At 43.8% G+C, this 19,710-nt stretch overlaps 1 protein-coding gene across 1 annotated transcript in view; it reads right to left on the bottom strand.

Moving 5' to 3' along the window:
• The window catches only part of MTA3 (metastasis associated 1 family member 3), a 206,368-nt gene that overhangs the window by 127,299 nt on the left and 59,359 nt on the right, over positions 1-19,710 (bottom strand). The window contains exons 5-6 of the mRNA XM_006265161.4: positions 3,949-4,012; positions 2,866-2,983 (exon numbers count right to left, since the gene is read on the bottom strand). Coding sequence (XP_006265223.1) covers positions 2,866-2,983; positions 3,949-4,012 — 182 coding nt within the window. The remainder of the gene's footprint in view (positions 1-2,865; positions 2,984-3,948; positions 4,013-19,710) is intronic.

Below are 19,710 nucleotides of genomic sequence, written 5' to 3'. Positions count from 1 at the left end.
AGCAGCAGCTGCCATCAAAATCACTGGGGCCTTGTGGCAGAGCTGCCCACACGGAGAACAGGGCAGCAGGGCTGAGTCCTAGCCGCCTGGAACCTGCATTGTCACAGTCCCATCATGCAGCTGCTGCCAGGGTTCGCAGGGCTCTGCATGGCTCCATGCACTGTCAGGCAGCTGGGGCTGCTGAAGCTGTCACCTGGGCCCCGTGCTGCGCAGCGGGGCTCTGCCACAAGGTCCCACTGACCCCAATGGCAGCTGCTACTGCTGGTGGGCAAGGGGCTTTTTTTTGTTGTTTAATTGCCAGGATGCTGGGGCCAGGCAGGGCAACAATTGGGAGGGCTTGGGTGGCAGGCAGGGAATGAGGCTGGGCAGGAGAGTGATCGGGGGGGGCTCAGGGGGCAAGCAGGGAATGGGGCCGGGTGGGGCAGCAATCGGGGGGACTTTGAGGGGCAGGAAGAGGATTGGGTCAGGCAAGGCAGTGATTGGGAGGCCTCAGAGAGCAGGCAGGGGGTGGGGCAGCGATGGGGGGGATGGAGTGGGTAGTGGGTGGTGGATGGGGCCAGGCAGAGCAGCGACCGGGGGGGGGCCTCAGGGGGCAGGTGGGGGATGGGGCTGGGCAGGGCAGCAATTGGGGGGACTTGAGGGGCAGGCAAGGGATGAGGATGGGTGGGGCAGTGATCTAGGGGGTTGGGGCAGCAGGTGGGGGAGGGGGATGGGCAGGGCAGCTATCTGGGAGACTGGGGGAGCAGGTGTGACAGGTGGGAGTCCCACCATGGTCCCCTCCCCCCTGCTCCAGCTCCCCCCCCAACGTACTTATTGGCAGAGCTGAGCCCAGCTCCCTGTTGCTGGAACACTGCCTGCCCTGCACAGGCATGCAACTTACTTCAGCACTGGGGTAAAGATGATCTGGTTGGCTACCAGAGTGTCTCTGTGAAGGGCCAAGCCTCCGCTTGCCATGCCATGCCCAGCTTTTTCCCCACTTTTTTTTTTTACCCCTGCCCCTGTGCTGCAAATTTGCAATACAAGGAATGTTTTTTCGTTCCCGCACATGCTTCTCACAGCGTCTCAAAGGGCTTTGAGATGCTGCAAGATGCACGTGTACGCTCATGTGGATGTGCCCACAGGGTGCATCTACAAATGAAATTAAAGCAAAGCAATAAAGTCTGGAGCTAGTTGAACGAAAGTAAACTGCTTCTGGGTGCAGCTTTTACGCACGCGACTGGGACAGCAGCAGTTCGAGCCAGGGTGGAGCAGGCCCAGGCTGGCAGGGATCACAGGGGGCCAGCTCCTGGCTTCAGATGGCAGTGTTGGGTGACAGAGAGACTGGCTGGGACACAAGAGTGCATAACCTGTACAGCTGTGTGGTTAGGCAGCAGCCAGGAGTCTGGCCCCTGCCCGGTCACCATCTACATGTGCATTTCAGCCCAGTTAATTACTCTGTTGTAAGATAGTACAGTCTGTGATGTGTGCCCAGCCACAGCAGAGTTAGTTTACTGAGCTCTAAGACAGAGAAGATGTACTGAGGAGTTACTTAGCCTATTCTGCAGTAAAGTGCACATGTAGATGCGCCCATAGAGATTAGCATTAACTGAACTATACATTGTGTATTTTATATAGCACATTTGAGACATCTAAGTCCCTTGCAAACATTCATCATATGAATCTCTGTAGAACAAACAAGTTATCCAAGTCCCTAGAACAGCTTTAGACAGAACAAATACATTATTTCATATTCCTGTCACGTTCTGTAGAAAGCTTGCACTCCTCACGTACTTTATCAAGTAGCTAATAAATAAAATAATCCTAATAATAATGCAGTGATCTGCCACATTTCATCTATATCAGTCTGCCTCTCCTGCTAGAGCAATCAATCATTCTCCCATTACACAGTTGATTGCATAAACTTTGACTTTGTTTCAAAACCAAGACAAAATTCACACTTGGCAGGAATTAAAGAACAGTTTAACATCCTATTTAGGGCACAATCTTGCATTTCTTGTGCCTGATGAACTCCCACTGACGTTATACAAGTGATATTCCTGCTATGAATGCGCTTACCTTATTAATTAAGGAATAACCAAGGTTTTAAAAAACACTATTTATGTCCTAGCCCTCCCTCAAAAAAAGTAATTTCCTTTATGAAATGAAGAGCATAAACTCATATCACAACACAAACCTTACTGAAGAACAACTACTCCTAAGCAAATATATTCATATTACACATAGAAGGCAAATCAATAGTAATCATACCTCTTGCATGACAAACTCCATTCTAAATAGATACCATATGTAAAATGTATATAAACCAAAAAATAAACTTGATGTATAGCAAAAAGTGAATAGGGCTCTTAAAAATTCCAGCTAGATGAGCAAGACAAAGAGGTTCCATAATTTCCAAGTGTTTCATGGCCTGAAATCCTGCTACAAAGCAGTCCCCCATACTATAAATAACTCTTTCACCTTGGTCAAGTTGATACTTACAAAGAGAAGGTCATGGACAAAGAGGACATTTTTCTTTTGTACTGTTTCTGGTTTACTGAATCTAAAATATGGGATCATAAGAAACTGTTCTGTGGTGCTTGTGTGCAGTAGCCTACTGATCTACACAATTAGGCAAGTAATTAAAATATTACTTTCTACATCATGACTTGCAAAAATCCTAGGAGTATAACAAGATACACTTCATAAGTATTCTATCTTCTCTCTCCTGTTTTCTCATTACATCTAACATATAGTCTGTCTGTTTCTTAGGATAGGTTTTCACTTTTCCTCTGTTGTGGAAGGTGCCAAGCACACCACTGAATGCCAGCGAAATAGTAATGTGATATACTGGGTTTTTTGAACAGTCAAAGACTAAAATATATTTACCTTCTGTAAGCATGTCTGGTACATCTGCTTGATATCGAGGTCCCACTCGGATTTCTCCCTTGTCTGCTAAAAGCGTTTTCAGTGATGGATCATATACCAGTGAATAAAAAAAAGTATCCTAAAAAAAATACATTTGCAGTGGTATACTTAATGTTTTTCATTATTTCATTTTGCTTTAAACTTACATTTTTTCATTTAAAAATTACAAAAACAAAAAAAGTTTAAACTCTTACACCATAAAACCCACCTTTAGTAAACTTCTATGCCCTCTTAATTAATCTTCATTTTAGGTAACATGCATGTTTCAGCAAGTAGGTATTGCCTCACTGTTTAGAGGGCTGGTACATCTTTAAATACAATAAATTTCAGAAGGGTGAAAAATTGAAAGTACAATGACCAGCCATTTATCACCATAGTTTCATGGGCTTGACTGGAAACTTCTATTATTATTATTATTTTGTATTTATTTCTTTTTATCAATATTTCCTTGATAAAAGTTTTTACAAAATAGTACCAAACAACAGGAAACATCATCAGAGCCTGAATAGGATGTGAACTAAATTGTCATTGATGTGTCCCTGACTAGAAGAGCAGCTAAGCAAGATTTTAGAACCATTCTTACAATGCACTGGTTGTTCTGGTGTAAAAATATGAACACATATTGATTTTAAGCACAGAAAGCACTATTTGCTCCAGGCTAAAATGAAGAAATTCATGAAGAGGACACTTATCTGCCAAACATTTACACTGACATTTTTACAAATCTATTTTAGTTTATTATTTTTAAAAAGCAACTAAAATTGTTTGCCTAAAGAAAGTGTTATCTATTTTATTTTTGTGTGCAAGAGGCTTAAAATCATAATAAAAGAGGGGGGAAATATTAAATTACTTTAATCTACAATAATTTGAAAAGTTAGAGGAGATACTGTCAATATTTTTGAGCCTGACATTTAATACTTAATACAATCTTTTAATTGTACTTTTCTCTGTTCATTTACTATAATTCTACAGTAAAAAAAAAAATCTCATGATGGACTCCACATATCCCACTACTTAAGAATAAAAGATTTAGTCACGTGTTACCTCTTTATCAAGATATGACAACACGGATTCTGTCTCATTCAGAAGTGCAACACTGCATTTTCCCCTACACAAACAAAAAAAGAACTGTTGATTTTTTTTAAAAGCTAACAGTTTTCTTAAAGCTGAATATACAAAGAAGCATTTAATTTTCAAGCAAACTTAGGTGGTTAATATTTCAAATTTTAGTTTGAAAATAAACTAAAAATGTGTATCATCATAGATTTAAATAAAAATTAATATAAAAGCAACTAACCAAAATAGTGTATATGGACCTAAGCACTTGAAAGGAGATTTGGGATCATAGCTTCAGAATCAGAAAGGATAGAAAAGCTGTGAAAGAATACCATACATCAAAGCAAACCATAATTACAGTGAAATACATTTAACATTCAAAAGACATTCAAACATACATGACAAAAGATTAATTACTTTATACGCGAAGTAGAAAGATGGGTTAACAGCCAAGGAAAATTAACTCATTTAGGTCAAAATTCATACTTTTTCTCTACCTCCTATTTTATGTAGAACTCATATAATCCATGGTGCCAATGAAATTTGTGAAAGTATATTGAAAATATGCTTGTTTGCACTTCATTGTTATCATTTAAAAATCCCAAGATTTTCCTAGGTTTTCCTGTTCCTATCCCAAATCGTATTTGCATGTTTTATACCAAATCCCTGCTTAGCTTCCAAAATAACTACAAGAAAGATATTAAGCATTAATATATCCAGCAAGTTTTATTTCTGAAGTACCTAATGATAGCTATTGGTGCTTCAATTTTTTCTACAGAGCAAAGAGAAGCTAACAGAATGCACATACTAGGATCCATTAGCAAAATGCAACTGATGTGCAATTAGCAGAAGGCACACTAAAAACCACAGGGATTGCCCTTGAGGCTACTATTACTGTATCTGTATGTAGCATAAAAAACAATACAGTCTGATGTGATATTATACCAGACATGACAAGCTAAAGCAGTATGCATTTTCTAAAAATAGTTGGATAGCTTTATTCCTGCTTCCCCTGCTTCTTACAATTCAACATTTCTTAACAATCAAGACTTATGAATTTTTTATGAAACTACATGTTTTTTGTAGATCAGCTAAACGGGCCTTTAGGATGTATGCCTATTGAAAGTTAGGCATACAAGTTTAATTAGTTACAATACAGGTGTATCATATCAGGCAATAAAGTAGGGTAAGGAATAACTGGAAGCCACTTCTCCAGCACTTGCATACACAAAATACTTCACCCTCCAAGGCCTCTCTCTATTAAACATTGCTTCCTAGGTTAAGAAAACTCCATCTAAAGCCTCAGCAAACAGAAAATGTTCTTCAACTGACTTGAGAAAAATATTAGAAGGGACAGAAATGATGGATCTTTGCTAGTTCTTTCTGAGATTTCAGGGTTTTATTAAAAATGACTAAAATGGATATGACATTATGAGGGTTTTTTAAATTAGAGCATGAATTATGGAAGGGTGCCTCATACCAAGGGAAGAACCACAAAAAAAGGGCAATAGCTAACTGCAAACTTAGGGCTGCAGAGACAATAAACAGGCTGAGGTACTGAGTTCACAATTCAGGATCTGCCAAAGAAATTAGTCAAATTAAGTCTTGGTTAGAGAGCAATAAGCAAACATTCTCTGAAGTACACAATCCCAGTCTACAAATGCATTCAAAATCATTACGACTTCTAAGCCATTGTCAATAAATGTTTGCACTAAAATGGGGCTCATAAACATACGATCCCCATTTGCTTGTTTAGATCATTCTAAAATTAGTGGAATTGTAGACATTACCCCAAAAGGATCTGTGAGATGATACAGTTTGTCAATGCTCACAGTAAATTTTCTAGGGGTTTTTCCCTGTTTCGATTTTTTTTTTTGTTGTGGCTGTTCCACTTCCTTTGGAAAACCATTCCCCAGCCCAAAACACCAAATTAATATTACATTTTCTTTCTACAGTTAACCTTCTGTTGCATTTTTATCCATTACTACCATTTACCACCAGGGGCACATACAGACATAACACTTAGACCAGTCTAAGTGACTGGAAATTAGTCTAAACTCATAACCATACAGAAGTCTGGCGCACACAGATGGGTCTAAAAATGGCACAAGCTGCCTAAGATAGACATGGTGATAGGTACACTCAATTCAGATCGATTTAGGTTAGACTGATGTATCAAACTTCTGTACTGTTTTCCTTTTGGTTCAAGTTAGATTGCTGTCCCCCAGCATCCCAGCCTCCTTTGTGGCCCCCACCACCCCTCCATTACAGGGAGGCACACTAACACTCGGCCCATACTCAGCTGCTCCAGCCAGGCGCCTAGCAGGACCCACCCTTGGCTGTCCCAAAAGCAAGCCAGCACAGCCCCTCTCCCCAGCTCTGTGTCCTGCCTCCAGCCATGAGTCAGCCACAAGCAGGCAGCAGGGAGAAAGGAGGCATCTGTGTCCTCCGCACAAGCCCCTGGACCTGGGCACCCCAGGCCATGCCCCCACATGCCATAAGAAAGCACCGTGCAATATACATGCAGATGCCAACACTAAGCCCAAGAGAGCCCCTACGCTCAGGCACAGGCCCATAAACCTGACCCTGTCACCCATACACTCAACCAAGGTCCTAGAGTACTAGGACCAGGGGGGAGGAGAAGAGGAAAGAAGTGGTTGACATTGAGCATCCAAGCCAGGGCAAATAGGCAGATGACTCGGGAAACTTTAGGAGCAGGTAGGACATGACCAGCTGCCTTGGTGTTGCAGACAGGGGACACTGGAAATTTCCAAACTGGGGTGTGAGGTGTTGCCAGCACCATGGGGTATCTGCTAGAAGCCCCTGAAAACTTTGAGGTCATGGAGTTGGCCTGGCCACTGGAGCCCCAGTCACTGTGGAGCATGGGTCACATGCAGCTGTGGTGAGAGGGAGAATATTGCTTATTCAGTTTGACTGATGAGGAAGGAAACCAGGTACATATGCACATCTACTGCTCCTTCCATCCATCCATCCACCTCTCCATTCCCTCCCTTGCAGTCAGACCCCTCACCCACCCAGATACCAAGGCCCCAAGGGTGGACCACAAAATAACACACCCAATCCTCCTACACTATCCAACCCAGTCAGTCACACAACTGAGACTATAGTGAGACAAGGGAACTTGCTGCCATCCCAGACAAGGAGGAGACCCAGCACCAGCTCCACAAAGGGCACCACAACAGGGGCATGTTCAAGCATATTGCCCAACAGATGTGAGCATTGGGCCACTGCATGGGTGCAGTGCTGAGCTAAGACAAAACAGATAAAGATCCAGTACAAGCGTGTGTATGACATCAACAAAAAGTTTGGGGCCAGGAGGCAGAGTATGCCCTTCTATGAGGAGCTATCAAGCTTCCTCGCCACAAACAGGGCCATCACCACCCCACATACCTAGAGCACCACAAGAGAGTTGCTGGCACCACAGACCCCTCCAGGGGAGGTGGCAAAGAGAGGCCCTGTGATGACGGGACAACCGGGTGCCTAGGATCAGGACCTGTGGCCACTACAGGCCATCCCCATGCCACAGCCCTCTCCCAGGCTTTTGTGACCGAGAAGCCCACAAGAGTGGGGGCAGGAGCCAATGCAAGGATGGAGGGACATAGGGGGACAGCGAATTGTCCTGTTCTGACCGCTCAAAGTGCAGGGCCCCAGGCTACTAAAGAGGTTTGTTTCAGCACTGGGCAGACCAGCCGCCTCCTCCCCTTCCCTCCCTCCTTTCCTGGTCCACAGCCAAGGTGCCAGGCCTTGGGCAGTTAGCAGTCCATCTCCCATTCTGTGGGAACATAAATCTGCCTCATTCACACTTCCCTGCCCCATTTCTCTGGGCCATTTCAGCTACACAGATAAGATGAGCTTCCTCCCAGCTGGCCAGAGTACTGTGTAGGGCTTCATGAGCCAGAGCAGGAGGGGGAAAGCCAGGTACTCAACGAGGGGAGGGATGACAATGACACAAATTACAAAGCTGGGGACTTCAGGAGCATAGTGCCTGCTCTTCACCATCTCAGGGAGCCAGGAGGTGGAAAAGATGTGGGCATCATGGGCACTGCCCACCCAGCCAGTTAATATGTGGGTAAAGTGGCCCTGGTGGTCAACAACGCTCTGTAGGACAATGGAGAAGTAGCTTTTGTGGTTGATGAACAGGCAGAGGTTTGGGATGTGGGTGCCATCCAAAGCCCTCATGCAGCTGGGAAAGCCCATGCAGCAGAAGCTGGCAACAACCTCCTGTGGGTTAACGAGGCAGATAAGGCAGTTAGCCAGGACATTTTGGATAACCAGGCACACCTCCCAGACAGTCTCTCTGGCCATGGACTTGCCCAAGCTGAACTGGATGGCAACAGTGAAGACTACTGAGGGTAACCAACTTCATGATGTTAATGGCCACCCACTTCTCCAAAGTGAGGAGTGGCTGTATGCTGACATCCTGGTACATGAGGTGGGGGTTTAGCTAGGCAACAATGTCCATGAAAGTGGCTCAGTGCACTCAGAAGATCTGGAGTCTCTGTTCATCCTCCCAGGTGCTCAGGACAATCTATTTCCACCAGTCACTGCTGGTGGCATGGGCCCAGAACTGGCACATGATGGTCTGGAGATGAAGTACCCCAACATCCATGGTGTCCTAGGTGGCCTTGTCCTCTTCAGCCACATGGAAGAAGGTAGCCCAGTCCAGGAAGCTTGGAGGACGCAGGGTGCAGTAGGTCTGGATGGGTGCACACAATGTCTTGCAGCCCTACAGGCAACAGTTGCACAGGGTAACAAGCAAGACACGCCACAGCTCCTGGTTCTCCATGCTTGAGCATGGGCAGCAGGGTGCCATGGCAAGGTGCAGCAAGGACACGGAGGCCAGGACACAAAGACGCATGCAATTCACATGGGAGAGCACTTGCTCTGGGGCTTCTCTGGAAGCGTCAGGGTGCAGCGCAGGGAAAGAGTCCTCAGTGACATGGCAGAGGGTTGGGTGCATACTTGCCCATGCCCAGCAGCCATTCTGGGGTTACCCAGGTGCTCAGAAGTCTCTGGCAGACAGGGAGTCCACAGAGCAAGCTGGAGCAGTCCTGCCACTCCCCAAAAGGGTAAATATGTACACCATTTACTCCCAGTCTAAACTAGGCCACTTAGAGAAAACGCCCAATTTAGATCCATTCTCCTCTGGCTTTTCAAATGTCTGTACATGGCCTAGGATAATCACTAGCAGTTTACCCTATACAACAGTCAATCTATAAGGTGCATCTCTACTCTGCTTTCTGCCTGACTTCAGATTTCATAGTAATATATGATCTGCATTTCAAAGTTTTGTGACATAGCTACATTGGATAAAAGGCTTAGGGAAAAAAAGTGTGCACATGCACGCACACTCACAGACACCTTGCTGGATTAGCTAATATAACTTCGGGAAGTGGTGTTCCTACACTGACAGAAAAACTCCTTCTGCTTTTCACGTTGCATTTCCTCTGAGAGCTTCTTCCAGCATAGCTATGCACAGCATCTGCCGCCACAGTTGTGCACAGCTATCCTCCATAGCTATACTGGTGGAGGCTTACTACTATAGACAAGTCATAACAGAAATTCCTCCTCATCCTTTGGATTTACAGTGGCAGAACAATACATTCAACCTGAAGACCCCTCAAATTGGCTCTTACCCAAACAACACGTCTCTTCATTACTCGAGTTCCCTGACCTCACATCAGTCCTGTAGGAATACTTGTCACTAATTTTTCATCAACTAACTAAAGAAGCTGTCTACTATAATATAGATTTTGAAACCTAACTAACATCTTCTTGGCCAAAAACATGATTAATGAAACTGAAATATTTCTGATTCATTAATTACCTCCTGAAATTTGTGACCTAATCCTGTCCCCCACTTTTAGGCAGCTAAACTAGTGATACAGAGCACTTGGTTTCCTCCCTCATCGGTCAAACTGAATAAGCAATATTCGCAAGACCCTTGGAAAAATCTTCACAACACAGTAGGAAGTCTGAATAAATGGATGCAAGAGGGAAAAAGGTGACAACCACAGAGACAAGATATTTTAATGAAACTGGCCATTATATGGGTACAGTTACATTTAACAAACGTTTGGTAACTGATAATTTAAAAGGGACTAAAACCTAATTTTTGATTTTTCTAATAACATTTGCATTGTGCTCTCTCAAGGTTCAAGGTTGTGCATTTCTCTCTGTCCTCACTGCAGTTATTCTTTAACCTACAAAATACAAGCAGTACACACATGACTGCTGGAAAACAATCACAACCCTGCTTTACAATTTGAGCCATGCCCCTAAATGTTTTTCCATACTCCCTCCCCAACCAAAGTTTCTTCTCTCTCTACATCTGATCCTGCTCACATTGATTTTTTAAAGTGCAAGGCCAGGCTTTGTATGATCAAGGCCACTTAATCTATTTTAGCTCAGTACTTAGCTGAAATCACTGAACACCTCCTTCTGACTTTAATGAAGCAGACCCCAGGAGATACAGTACAGCAGGTACCGCTGAGTAAAGGGAAACATAGGGCAGTTCAAATCCTCAGATAATGGTCTAGATTCATTTTAACTTTGAAAACACAGAAAAGGAATGAAATTAAGAAATAAAGATGAAGACTTGTTTAACCAAATTTCTTTTGTATCTTTCCAGTACTGTATACTACAATTTGGCTCAAATCTCAGAATTACTGTTCATGTTAGTTTCCTCTGTTAAAACCAAGGACCAAATTGTCAAGCACAGAAATTCCAAATGAAAAATAGTATAACAAAGAAAATCATCAAAAAAGGCTATTTTCTGATTTATTATTCATGTTAAAAAATTAGAAAGAACTGCAGTGTTCAACTTTATGGTGAGCATTCTACATACAGCAAGTTATACATGCAAAATGTAATTATTGATATAAGCAAGTACAACACTACTGATTTCTGTTAATGATTAATTTCATTCTTCCATAGTTTGTGTATAGGTTGTAGTTTCAGATCCATTTTATGATTTCTATAGGGCTTACTATGCTAAAAAGTTAACAGGAGCAATGCAGAGGTGTGAACTGAGAGCACAACACCTATTTCTGAACAACTCCATGAGTGGACACTTGCACTCTGGAATGCTTGTTCCAGAATAAGAGAGAGAGTTTTCAGGAACAACAATTTCTGCAGACAAGCCTTTAATCCTCAATGGACATGATAGGCCACCTCATGCAGTATACACTCCCTTTCTGAAAGAAGCTGCAGCATTAACAAAGGAGGTCATTAATATTTAAATGGCTATGTCTACCAGGACAACAAGCATACTAAAGAAGATGCCAGAGCTTGAAGATTCCAGTTATTCTGGGGAAAATGAAAAGACCTAGTTTTAGAGTAAGGGAAAATTCTGAGAAGAACAATAAAGAAACACAGGATATTGCAGGCCTTTAAAAAACAGAAACTGAGAGAAAACAAAAAGGCCAAGGAGGAGAAGAAAAACCTAACTGCAGATCAGCTAAAGTTGCAAGAAGCTAGCTATATAGGTCAGAGAGAAGACTCCATATGCTACAGAAGAAGACTGAAAAGGAGAAGTGAAGTCCAGGAGAAGGATCGGGAACCCTAAGGCTAAGTACAGACGTCAAAAATCTTGAGGCTGAAATGATTCAGTCTTTGCAGGTTACTCGAAGCTACAGAGATTAAACTGAGAAACAACTGGACAGACATTTACTTTTGATTCAGGAAATGTAGCCACATACCTGCAGTGGCTCAGGCCAGAAACACGGGGGCGCTACAGAACAGCTCTCTAGCACATAGCCAGCATAGGCTGTGTGTTTGCTTCTTCATCCTGTTGCCCCTGAGGTCTCTGGGATTTGCAGTCCAGAATCATAGCAGCAGGACTCTGCAGGGTTGCTCATCACTTTCTCTTCCTGCTTTCAGGTACTTCTGGGATTTGTAGTCCACAGTCACAGCCAGCAGTAAGTTTAGCAGGGTACGGTAGCTCTGTATTTGGGCGGCTTAACCACCCTTGGCCCCAGACCCCAGCTGGGGTTTGCCTCGGGGGGGTGGGGGGGGACAGAGGGAGGGAAAGCAGCCCCTGCTTCCCACCCCCCCCAACCCTTCTCAGCTGGAATAAACAGCACAGCGCAGCACAGTCCAGGGCTGTGAAGCATGCTGGGATGCTTGAATTTAACCAGGAAGGGGTCTGGGACAGAAGTTTCATAAACCGGTTTGATCCAAATCATTTAAGGCTGATAATACATTCAATCAGGTTTATCTTAAACCAGTTTCAGCCATTTTTTAAACTGGTTTGTGTGCACTGAACAGGTTTAAACTAGTTTCTGATCACTTAAACCAGTTTATGTGTAACTTCTGTCCCTAGCCCAGATGAGACAATAACCCAATACCAAAGAATGCTCAAGAGGAAAAAGAGGCAGGGAAAGGAATACAAAGGTTTTCTAGTCTGTTCAGATCAGCAGGATCCCTCTTAAGGGAAAATGTGACTGATTTAAAAATCCCTCCACAAAAACATAGCATCTTGGAGTGTATCCAGGAGGTAAGCCCAACCTATAGGGTTGTACATGCCCATTAGCTATGAAAAGCTACTTCAATCCCCTCAAAATAAGGGCAGCTGCTGTCATGTAGACCCTGTGGTTCATGGACGAGATCTGCACAAGACACTTTTGGCATTCATATAAAATTACAGGAACACAGGACAAAAAGTGCCCTCCCCAAATCCAATCCCCTGCTCTCATGTAAAGCATGCCATGTTAATTTTTAAAAATGTAGCAAGTTTCATCTTAAAACTAGGCAGTTTACCTGCCCCAACAACTCTGGGGAATCCTAGGAAATAATAGAGCCATTTCATACGCCACTGCTAAGACTCTTATAGTATGCGCTATTTGGTCATGCATGTTCAAGTACCTAGGGTTGCCATACATCCACGTTTTCCCAGACATGTCCTCTTTTAGACCCCTGCCCTCATGTCTGGGCAGGTTTTTGAAATGTGAGCAAATGTCTGGGTTTTTCCTTTGCCACCGCTTTCCCAGGCTGGCTGCTTGGTGCTAGGAGCAGCGGGCAAGGTGATTGGCTGTCAGGGGTCACATGGTCTGTGTGCAGGCCCCAGCAAACTCCCAGGTAAGAGAGACAGATTGTGTGTGTGTGTGTGTGCGCACGCGCGTGCACATTGTGTGGACAGCAGGGCTAGGGGGCAGGGGCTGTGGGTCAGGAGTGAGCGCATAGGCAGAGGGAGAAAAAATGATTGGAGGGGCTGAGCACACGCGCACCCTCGCAGCAGGTAAATCTGCGGTGAAGGGGCAAGGGGAGGGGAAAGGGCCATGGTGGGGAGGGAGTGGGGCTGGGCTGGGGCAGCCTTGCACAGCCGGGGAAGGGCATGGGATGGAGCCACAAGCAGTTTGTCTGGGGGGCACCCAGCACTGGGAGGGGGAATAGCTCCCACCACTGCACTCACCCTGGGAGAGTATGGAGGATGCGCACCCCTGGATCTGGGTGGGGTGGGGTGGGCTGCCGCTGAGAGCTGGGGCCAAAGGCTGGGCTATGCTACATTTGGGGCAAGAGGTAGCGGCACTAGGAGGGAGGGTTGGGGGGCTATGACAAATTTTGGGGTGGCTACAGCCCCACCCCCCTGTAGCCCCACCCCCGCCTGCCCCGAGCACAGCACAGCCCAGCCCAGCCCCCCACTGTGAAGAGCCCAGTGCTGTCCTGGCCCCAGCTGGCGGTGGCAGCCTGCTCTCCCCCATGCAGATCTGGGGGCACCCCCCCCCCCATGCCCTGCCAGGGTGCGTATAGCAGCAGGAGCCACACCCCCCAGTGCAGTCCCATGCCCCACCCTGTCCCAGCCATGCAGCTCCTGCCGCTCCCCCAGCCCCAGCTCCACTCCCTCCCCATCCGTTTTGCAGCCACAGGAAACCCATGGCTGGGTTGCCTTGCAGCTTTGCTGCTGCCCCACATCTGGGGGGGCTAAGCCCTGTTAGGCCCCTCCTTCTGCTGCCTATGAGCGAAGGGCACCAGCAGAGCTAGGGGAGCAGGGGGCTGCGGGTCAAGAGTCCAGGGCACCAGCAGGGCTGGGGGTGGAGGGCAGGAGGTTGCAGGTCGGAAATGCAGGGCACCGGCAGTGCTGGGTTGCAGGGCCTTGGGAGTGAAGGGCAGAGGCAGGGCACGGGCATATCACTGTCCCCTCCCTCCCTCCCCTCCCTTTCTGCCCAGAGGTGTCCTCTTTTTTAGTACTGGAAATATGGTAACCCTAATAACATAAAATCAAAGTGGAAGAGGAGCGGAGGAAAATCACTAGGATAATCAGGCATAAGGACAGAAGTTACAAATAAACCAGTATAAGTGATCGGGAACCAATTCAAACCTGCAACACAACATAAGTTCAGTGCACATAAACTGCTTTCAAAATGGCCAAAACTGGTTTAAGATAAACCTGGATAGATATAGTATCAGGCTTAACTGATTTAAATTAAATTGACTTATTGAACTTCTGTCCCAGATCACCTCCAGATTCAAGTTAATTCACAGTCTGTCAGCATCCTAGGATGCTTTTCACCTCCCCTGGGACTAGCCTTGGCCCAAGCTGTCTGGTCCAGCCAAGCAGGGAGGTATGCTCTAGTACCCTCTCACCCCCAGCTTCTGGCCTGGTCCACTGCAGGCATGTGGCTGCATTTCCTGAATCAAAAGTGAATGTCTATTCACTTGCTTATCAGTTCAATCTAAGCATCTTAGACTAACCTGTGAAGATTGAATCGATTCAGCCTCAGCCTTTTTGACTGTCTGTACTTAGCCTACTCTTAAAGAACTCCTCTCTCTCTTCCTTTCTTCCCTCCCCTCCTTCCCCACCGCAGTGTTTACTCTTCTCTTATGTTTACAGATGTATCCCCTTCAACTTTCTTTTTTCAATACAGGTCCAGGTCTTTTAGCCTCTTCTTGTACATATTTGAAACCTTCAATGTGTAGAGAGAAATGCTTTCAGTTTGTCTCCATCTTTTCCTCCTTGAACTTAAAAGCTCAGGGTATGTGCATACATACGTTTGGAGCCATTTCAAAATGGGAGAAGGAATTTTGCTCCAGACTCTGCAGCAGCTGTGTGTGGACAATCCTAGCAAAATAATTCCAGTTTAAACACAGCTCCATCCAGGGTTAAAGTTGGAGAAGTTTGGCTACATTCGTTTCACTCCCACTTTGTCCAGGTGTGACTGTTAGAATATCAGTTGCCTTCCTTTTCACGGTTTCATCATTTCATAGTTGTTAGGGGCTGGAAGGGACCTTATAGATCATCGGGTCAAGCCCCCCTGCACTTGGGCAGGAAAGACTGCTGGGATCCGATGACACCAGCAAGATGGGCATCAAGACACTTTCTAAAGGTCGCTTGGGTGGGTGACTGTACCACCTCTGCGGGGAGCCTGTTCCAAACCCTCAGCACCCGACTCATAAAGAAGTTTTTCCTTATGAGGATCACTTCAGGCTAGACAATCAGCTTCTGCCTATTATTTCTTGTCTTCCCCTGAGGGGCCTTGGTGAACAAATGCTCCCCCAGGCCCTGATGTACACCCTTGATATACTTATAGGCTGCCACCAAATCCCCTCTGAGTCTTCCCTTCTCCGGGCTGAACAGTTGCAAGTCTTTCAGCCTCTCCTCGTATGACCTAGCCTGTAGGCCTCTAATCATGTGCGTGGCCCTCCTTTGGACTCTCTCGAGCTTCTTCTTTTGATACATTCCTCTTTAGAAACAGCTCTAAAATGTATGCACATCCATAATCTTACAGCTAATCTAGCCACTCACTACACAATTGATATTTAAAATAGTGGAGATGGGAAGGAGATGTGTTTTAAAGTTAGGTGACAGAAATCAACGTCAGAAGAGGAAGGTTCTGTTTTCAGACATCCCACCAATTAATTATGAGGCTGTAGACAAGGCTTTCTGTAGTTTTTCCATATGTAAAAATAATACTCTGCTTCCTTTCTAAGTTTAATTCATTAGTGTTTTCAGATCTTTGGATAAATGCAGCTAACTATCACTATAATGAGACTGAGTCAATAGATAAGTGAACACAATACAGGAGATACTGCTTTTACCAATGATTAAATATAAAATGTATCCTTTGTATTACCCCAGCTGAACAACAGTTGCTTAAACTTGTTTTGTACACTTTTGTACGAATTTCTAATATGTTTAACAATTCGTGGAAAAGAATCTTTAAAAAAGGATATGCACTACCTGAACTAAATGAAAAACTTGATTATTGCATAAAAACAGCAACTGTATGCATAGTTCTTCCATCTAATTTTCTATTATTTTTTTCCTCTATAACTGTAAGAAGAGAACTTTGTGTATACCTATGGCAAGTTAAATTACATAATGAAACTATAATGAAACTGTACTGAAAATATACTTTTGGATTATACAAATTCCTCATTCTACTTGAAAACACTGTGATCCAGCTGCTTTTCTTTTCTGATCAGGAATGGGATTTGAATGGAATTACCTACCAATACACAACAAAAGAACAGTCTAAGATGTCTCTCCCCTTGGCCCATGTTAATGAAACACTAGTTAGATGTGAAACTCCCCTTTGCCTTTGTCTAGTTGTAACCTTAAACTACACAGCACCACTGATTTGATGAATTTCAACTGAGAGGTCTGCTTAAGGTAAATAACAAATTATTAGCCATACAGAGTTTAAGAAACCTTAATTTCAAATCTAATTTGTTAGCCTTGCCTGACTTCTAATCTCTTAATCAACCCAGAGAAATTCAGGGACTTAATTTTGCTTCCAGAAAATGTATGCAAATCTTATTCTTAAATGAAAAAAGGAGAGCTTCCCAATCAATAAAAGTAAATTTCTGGTCACTATTCTTCTATTTTACATTGACAAGCTATAAACATATTTTTTAGGTCTTCATAGCAAAAGTAACTTCAAAAGTGTACCCGAATTTATATATGCTATGGAAAATTAAAGGAGAACAATGGCCCTGCATTTTGCCAACATCACTTAATATATATATGTGTGTGGGGGGGGGGGTGTCAATTAATCAATATGGGCATTTTCAAACTTTTCACAAAAGCCAAAAAAAAAAATAAAAATTCAAGAACACTAACTTCTTAAAATTAAAAAAAAAAAAATGCTTGATTTAATTAAAACAGTAACAACTTTGGCCTTTTAAAGCCTTTACTGTTTCAGTAAAGTCCTCTACTTTTACAACTATGTCTTGTCCAGTTAACTCCTGTCCTATTATTCTTGCAAGCTACTTCTTTTTTTGAGATGCAAATCTTCTTTTAACTAGGATCTCATGGGACAGCAGGTACACAAACAAAAATTACAGCAAGAAATTAATAAGAAACCTAACACACAGTATCAAATCATAAAAGTGGAAAAGGTAACATTTACTTCCAGCATACCATTCCCTTCCACATGAGTTTCCTAGTGTGATGTAGATGTATTCTACACATGAACAAGTAAACTTAAATATTTTCAGAGTTCATTCCCCTTTTGGCTTAAGAAAAATTGGATTCCCCCAAGGCAATGAAACTTGCAGTATAACTGTCACTTGGATACAGGTTACACACCCCATACCTCAGGCATAACAAAAAATAGATTTCAGAATCCTAAAAACATGCCCAGATGAACCACTGTGGGGAACTCAAATCATGTTGTGGACAGCAAAAGCCAAAATCTTCACCTATCTTAGGCTCTGAAGTGACATCCTGCCTTACCTTCTGCATGACATCTCCTACAATGACACACCCACCCAATCCAAAAACCTAACATTGCTACCATTCAATAATGGAGCAACAATGCACATTTACATAAATAAAACATAAGGAATAAGGTACCAGACATGTTAGCAAGAGATGTGGAAGATCATACCACTACTAAATAATGCAGATGATCCCAAGTAAAAGCCAATAAACCCCCCCAAAAAACAGTTTACACCAGTGGTCACCAACCAGTCGATCTCAATCGACTGGTAGATTGTGGAGCCTCTGACAGTCTATCTCAGTCTATCAGAGGCTCCACGATCAGGAGCGGCAGGACGCATGTGGCTGGGCTGAGGCACACCTCCTGCCGCCCGGGCTGGGCTGGGAGAATGGGGTCAGAGCCCAGACAACTTGTCCAGGAGGCAGTAGGGGCAAGGAGGAGAGGCAGGGGGAGAGATCCTGGGGTGCCCTTTACTTACAGAAAGTGATCTTCACCATAAAAAGGTTGGAGACCACTGGTCTACAACAAACCTTATGCATAAGGAAAAAAAAATGCAATAACTCAGAACATTTTTTAACTTTTTTTCAGATTCTTCTTGTATTTAACCACAGATGAAATTCTCGGCTGTTCCATTGCTCATTTGCTCTAAAAGTCACAGACCCAGCCAAGAGAATATACCATGGAGGGCAAAATGCAGCCTATACCCTCACCCCACACTTCGCGCCCCCCCACCTCACCACACCCTCAAGCCCACTCCCCAACCACACAACCCCTGCATACACTCCCTTACCCTCCCCACACACAATATACAAGAGTAACAGTGTATTTTGAGCTATTATGCAATCGCCTCTAGATAAACTACACAAACACACATAAATCAGGGGAAAAATTTAAATAAAATTAAAATAAGTTATAGTAGATGTTTGATGTTTTAAGTATATGATTTGTTTCTTTTCTGGTTTGAAGATGGCAACCTCCTTCCCCCAAAAGGAGTACTTCTGGGGCAAAGGGAAGGACTTCTGGTGGCCAAGGTCAGGTGTTAGGGGCGGGACATTTGGTCCCAAGAGGGCAACCAGGGGGCGAAGCACCTGTCAAGGAAGGAGCTACCCCTGCAGCCCTTGACAGCTCACCAAAATTCGTTAAGCAGCTTTCCAGCTGAAATAATTGACCACTAGAATACACCCTGCACAAAAACTGAAGCTGACCGTTGTAAACAAGTCAGGACAGACTGCTATAGCTCGGATGAGTTACAATACTTTTCTGTCTAAAAAAAAAGTCATAGTTTTAAACTTTAGATGCTGGACCTTTTCACACCTTGATGCAAGCGCCAAAACTGGGAAGCACAAGATAACACGAGGGAAGCAAAATGACAGCTATAGCTGCCCAGATTGAACATCAGGTCAATATTTTTCTTCTTAGCAGGAGGGAATTCCACTTCCTCTTCCATTTAGGAATAACAGGACCTTGCAAAATGATTGTTAGAAGAAATTATGGGGTTCCAGATAGAAGAATAAATCCTGAGGTGATGAATTACTGAGCAAGAAAATAAAAGTCAGACATTTATGAGAGCATAATTTATGATATTTCTAAAGTTTATCACATAGCTGTGTGTAATTTATAGCTTCCATATGTTTGTATATGCTAAGTTATAGATATGAGGCACTGTCTGATGCGCATACAGAATGGCACTAACCAGTTATTTTAGTCTTCCCAAAAGCCAGAAGACAGTAAGTCTTAAAAAGCAAGGCACATTGTGTTTACAAGCGCAATTCCTGAGGCAAGTGAGGAACCACAATGTGCAATACTGAGCACAATGGAGACAGAAGGCAAGGCAACATTAGAAGATGAAAATTACCACACACACACACAAAAAAAAAGAGTAGAACTGGTTTTGCCATGCAGTTTGTAATAAAAGTTAAGATCTAATATATCCTAGTGTTCATAGGTCACTGGAGTAGAGGATGTTTCACATCACACCAAGTTAAATGTTAGAGATATACAGTGAGAGCAAAGTATGTGTATGTAGGTAGAATATGTACATCTATAAAACTCTTCAAAGAACAAAGAC

The sequence above is a fragment of the Alligator mississippiensis genome, chromosome 1 (genome assembly GCF_030867095.1).
Source record: "Alligator mississippiensis isolate rAllMis1 chromosome 1, rAllMis1, whole genome shotgun sequence".
NCBI classification, from domain to species: domain Eukaryota; kingdom Metazoa; phylum Chordata; order Crocodylia; family Alligatoridae; genus Alligator; species Alligator mississippiensis.
Note: the sequence above shows the minus strand (reverse complement) of the source record. Positions and strands in the feature narration are given on the sequence as shown.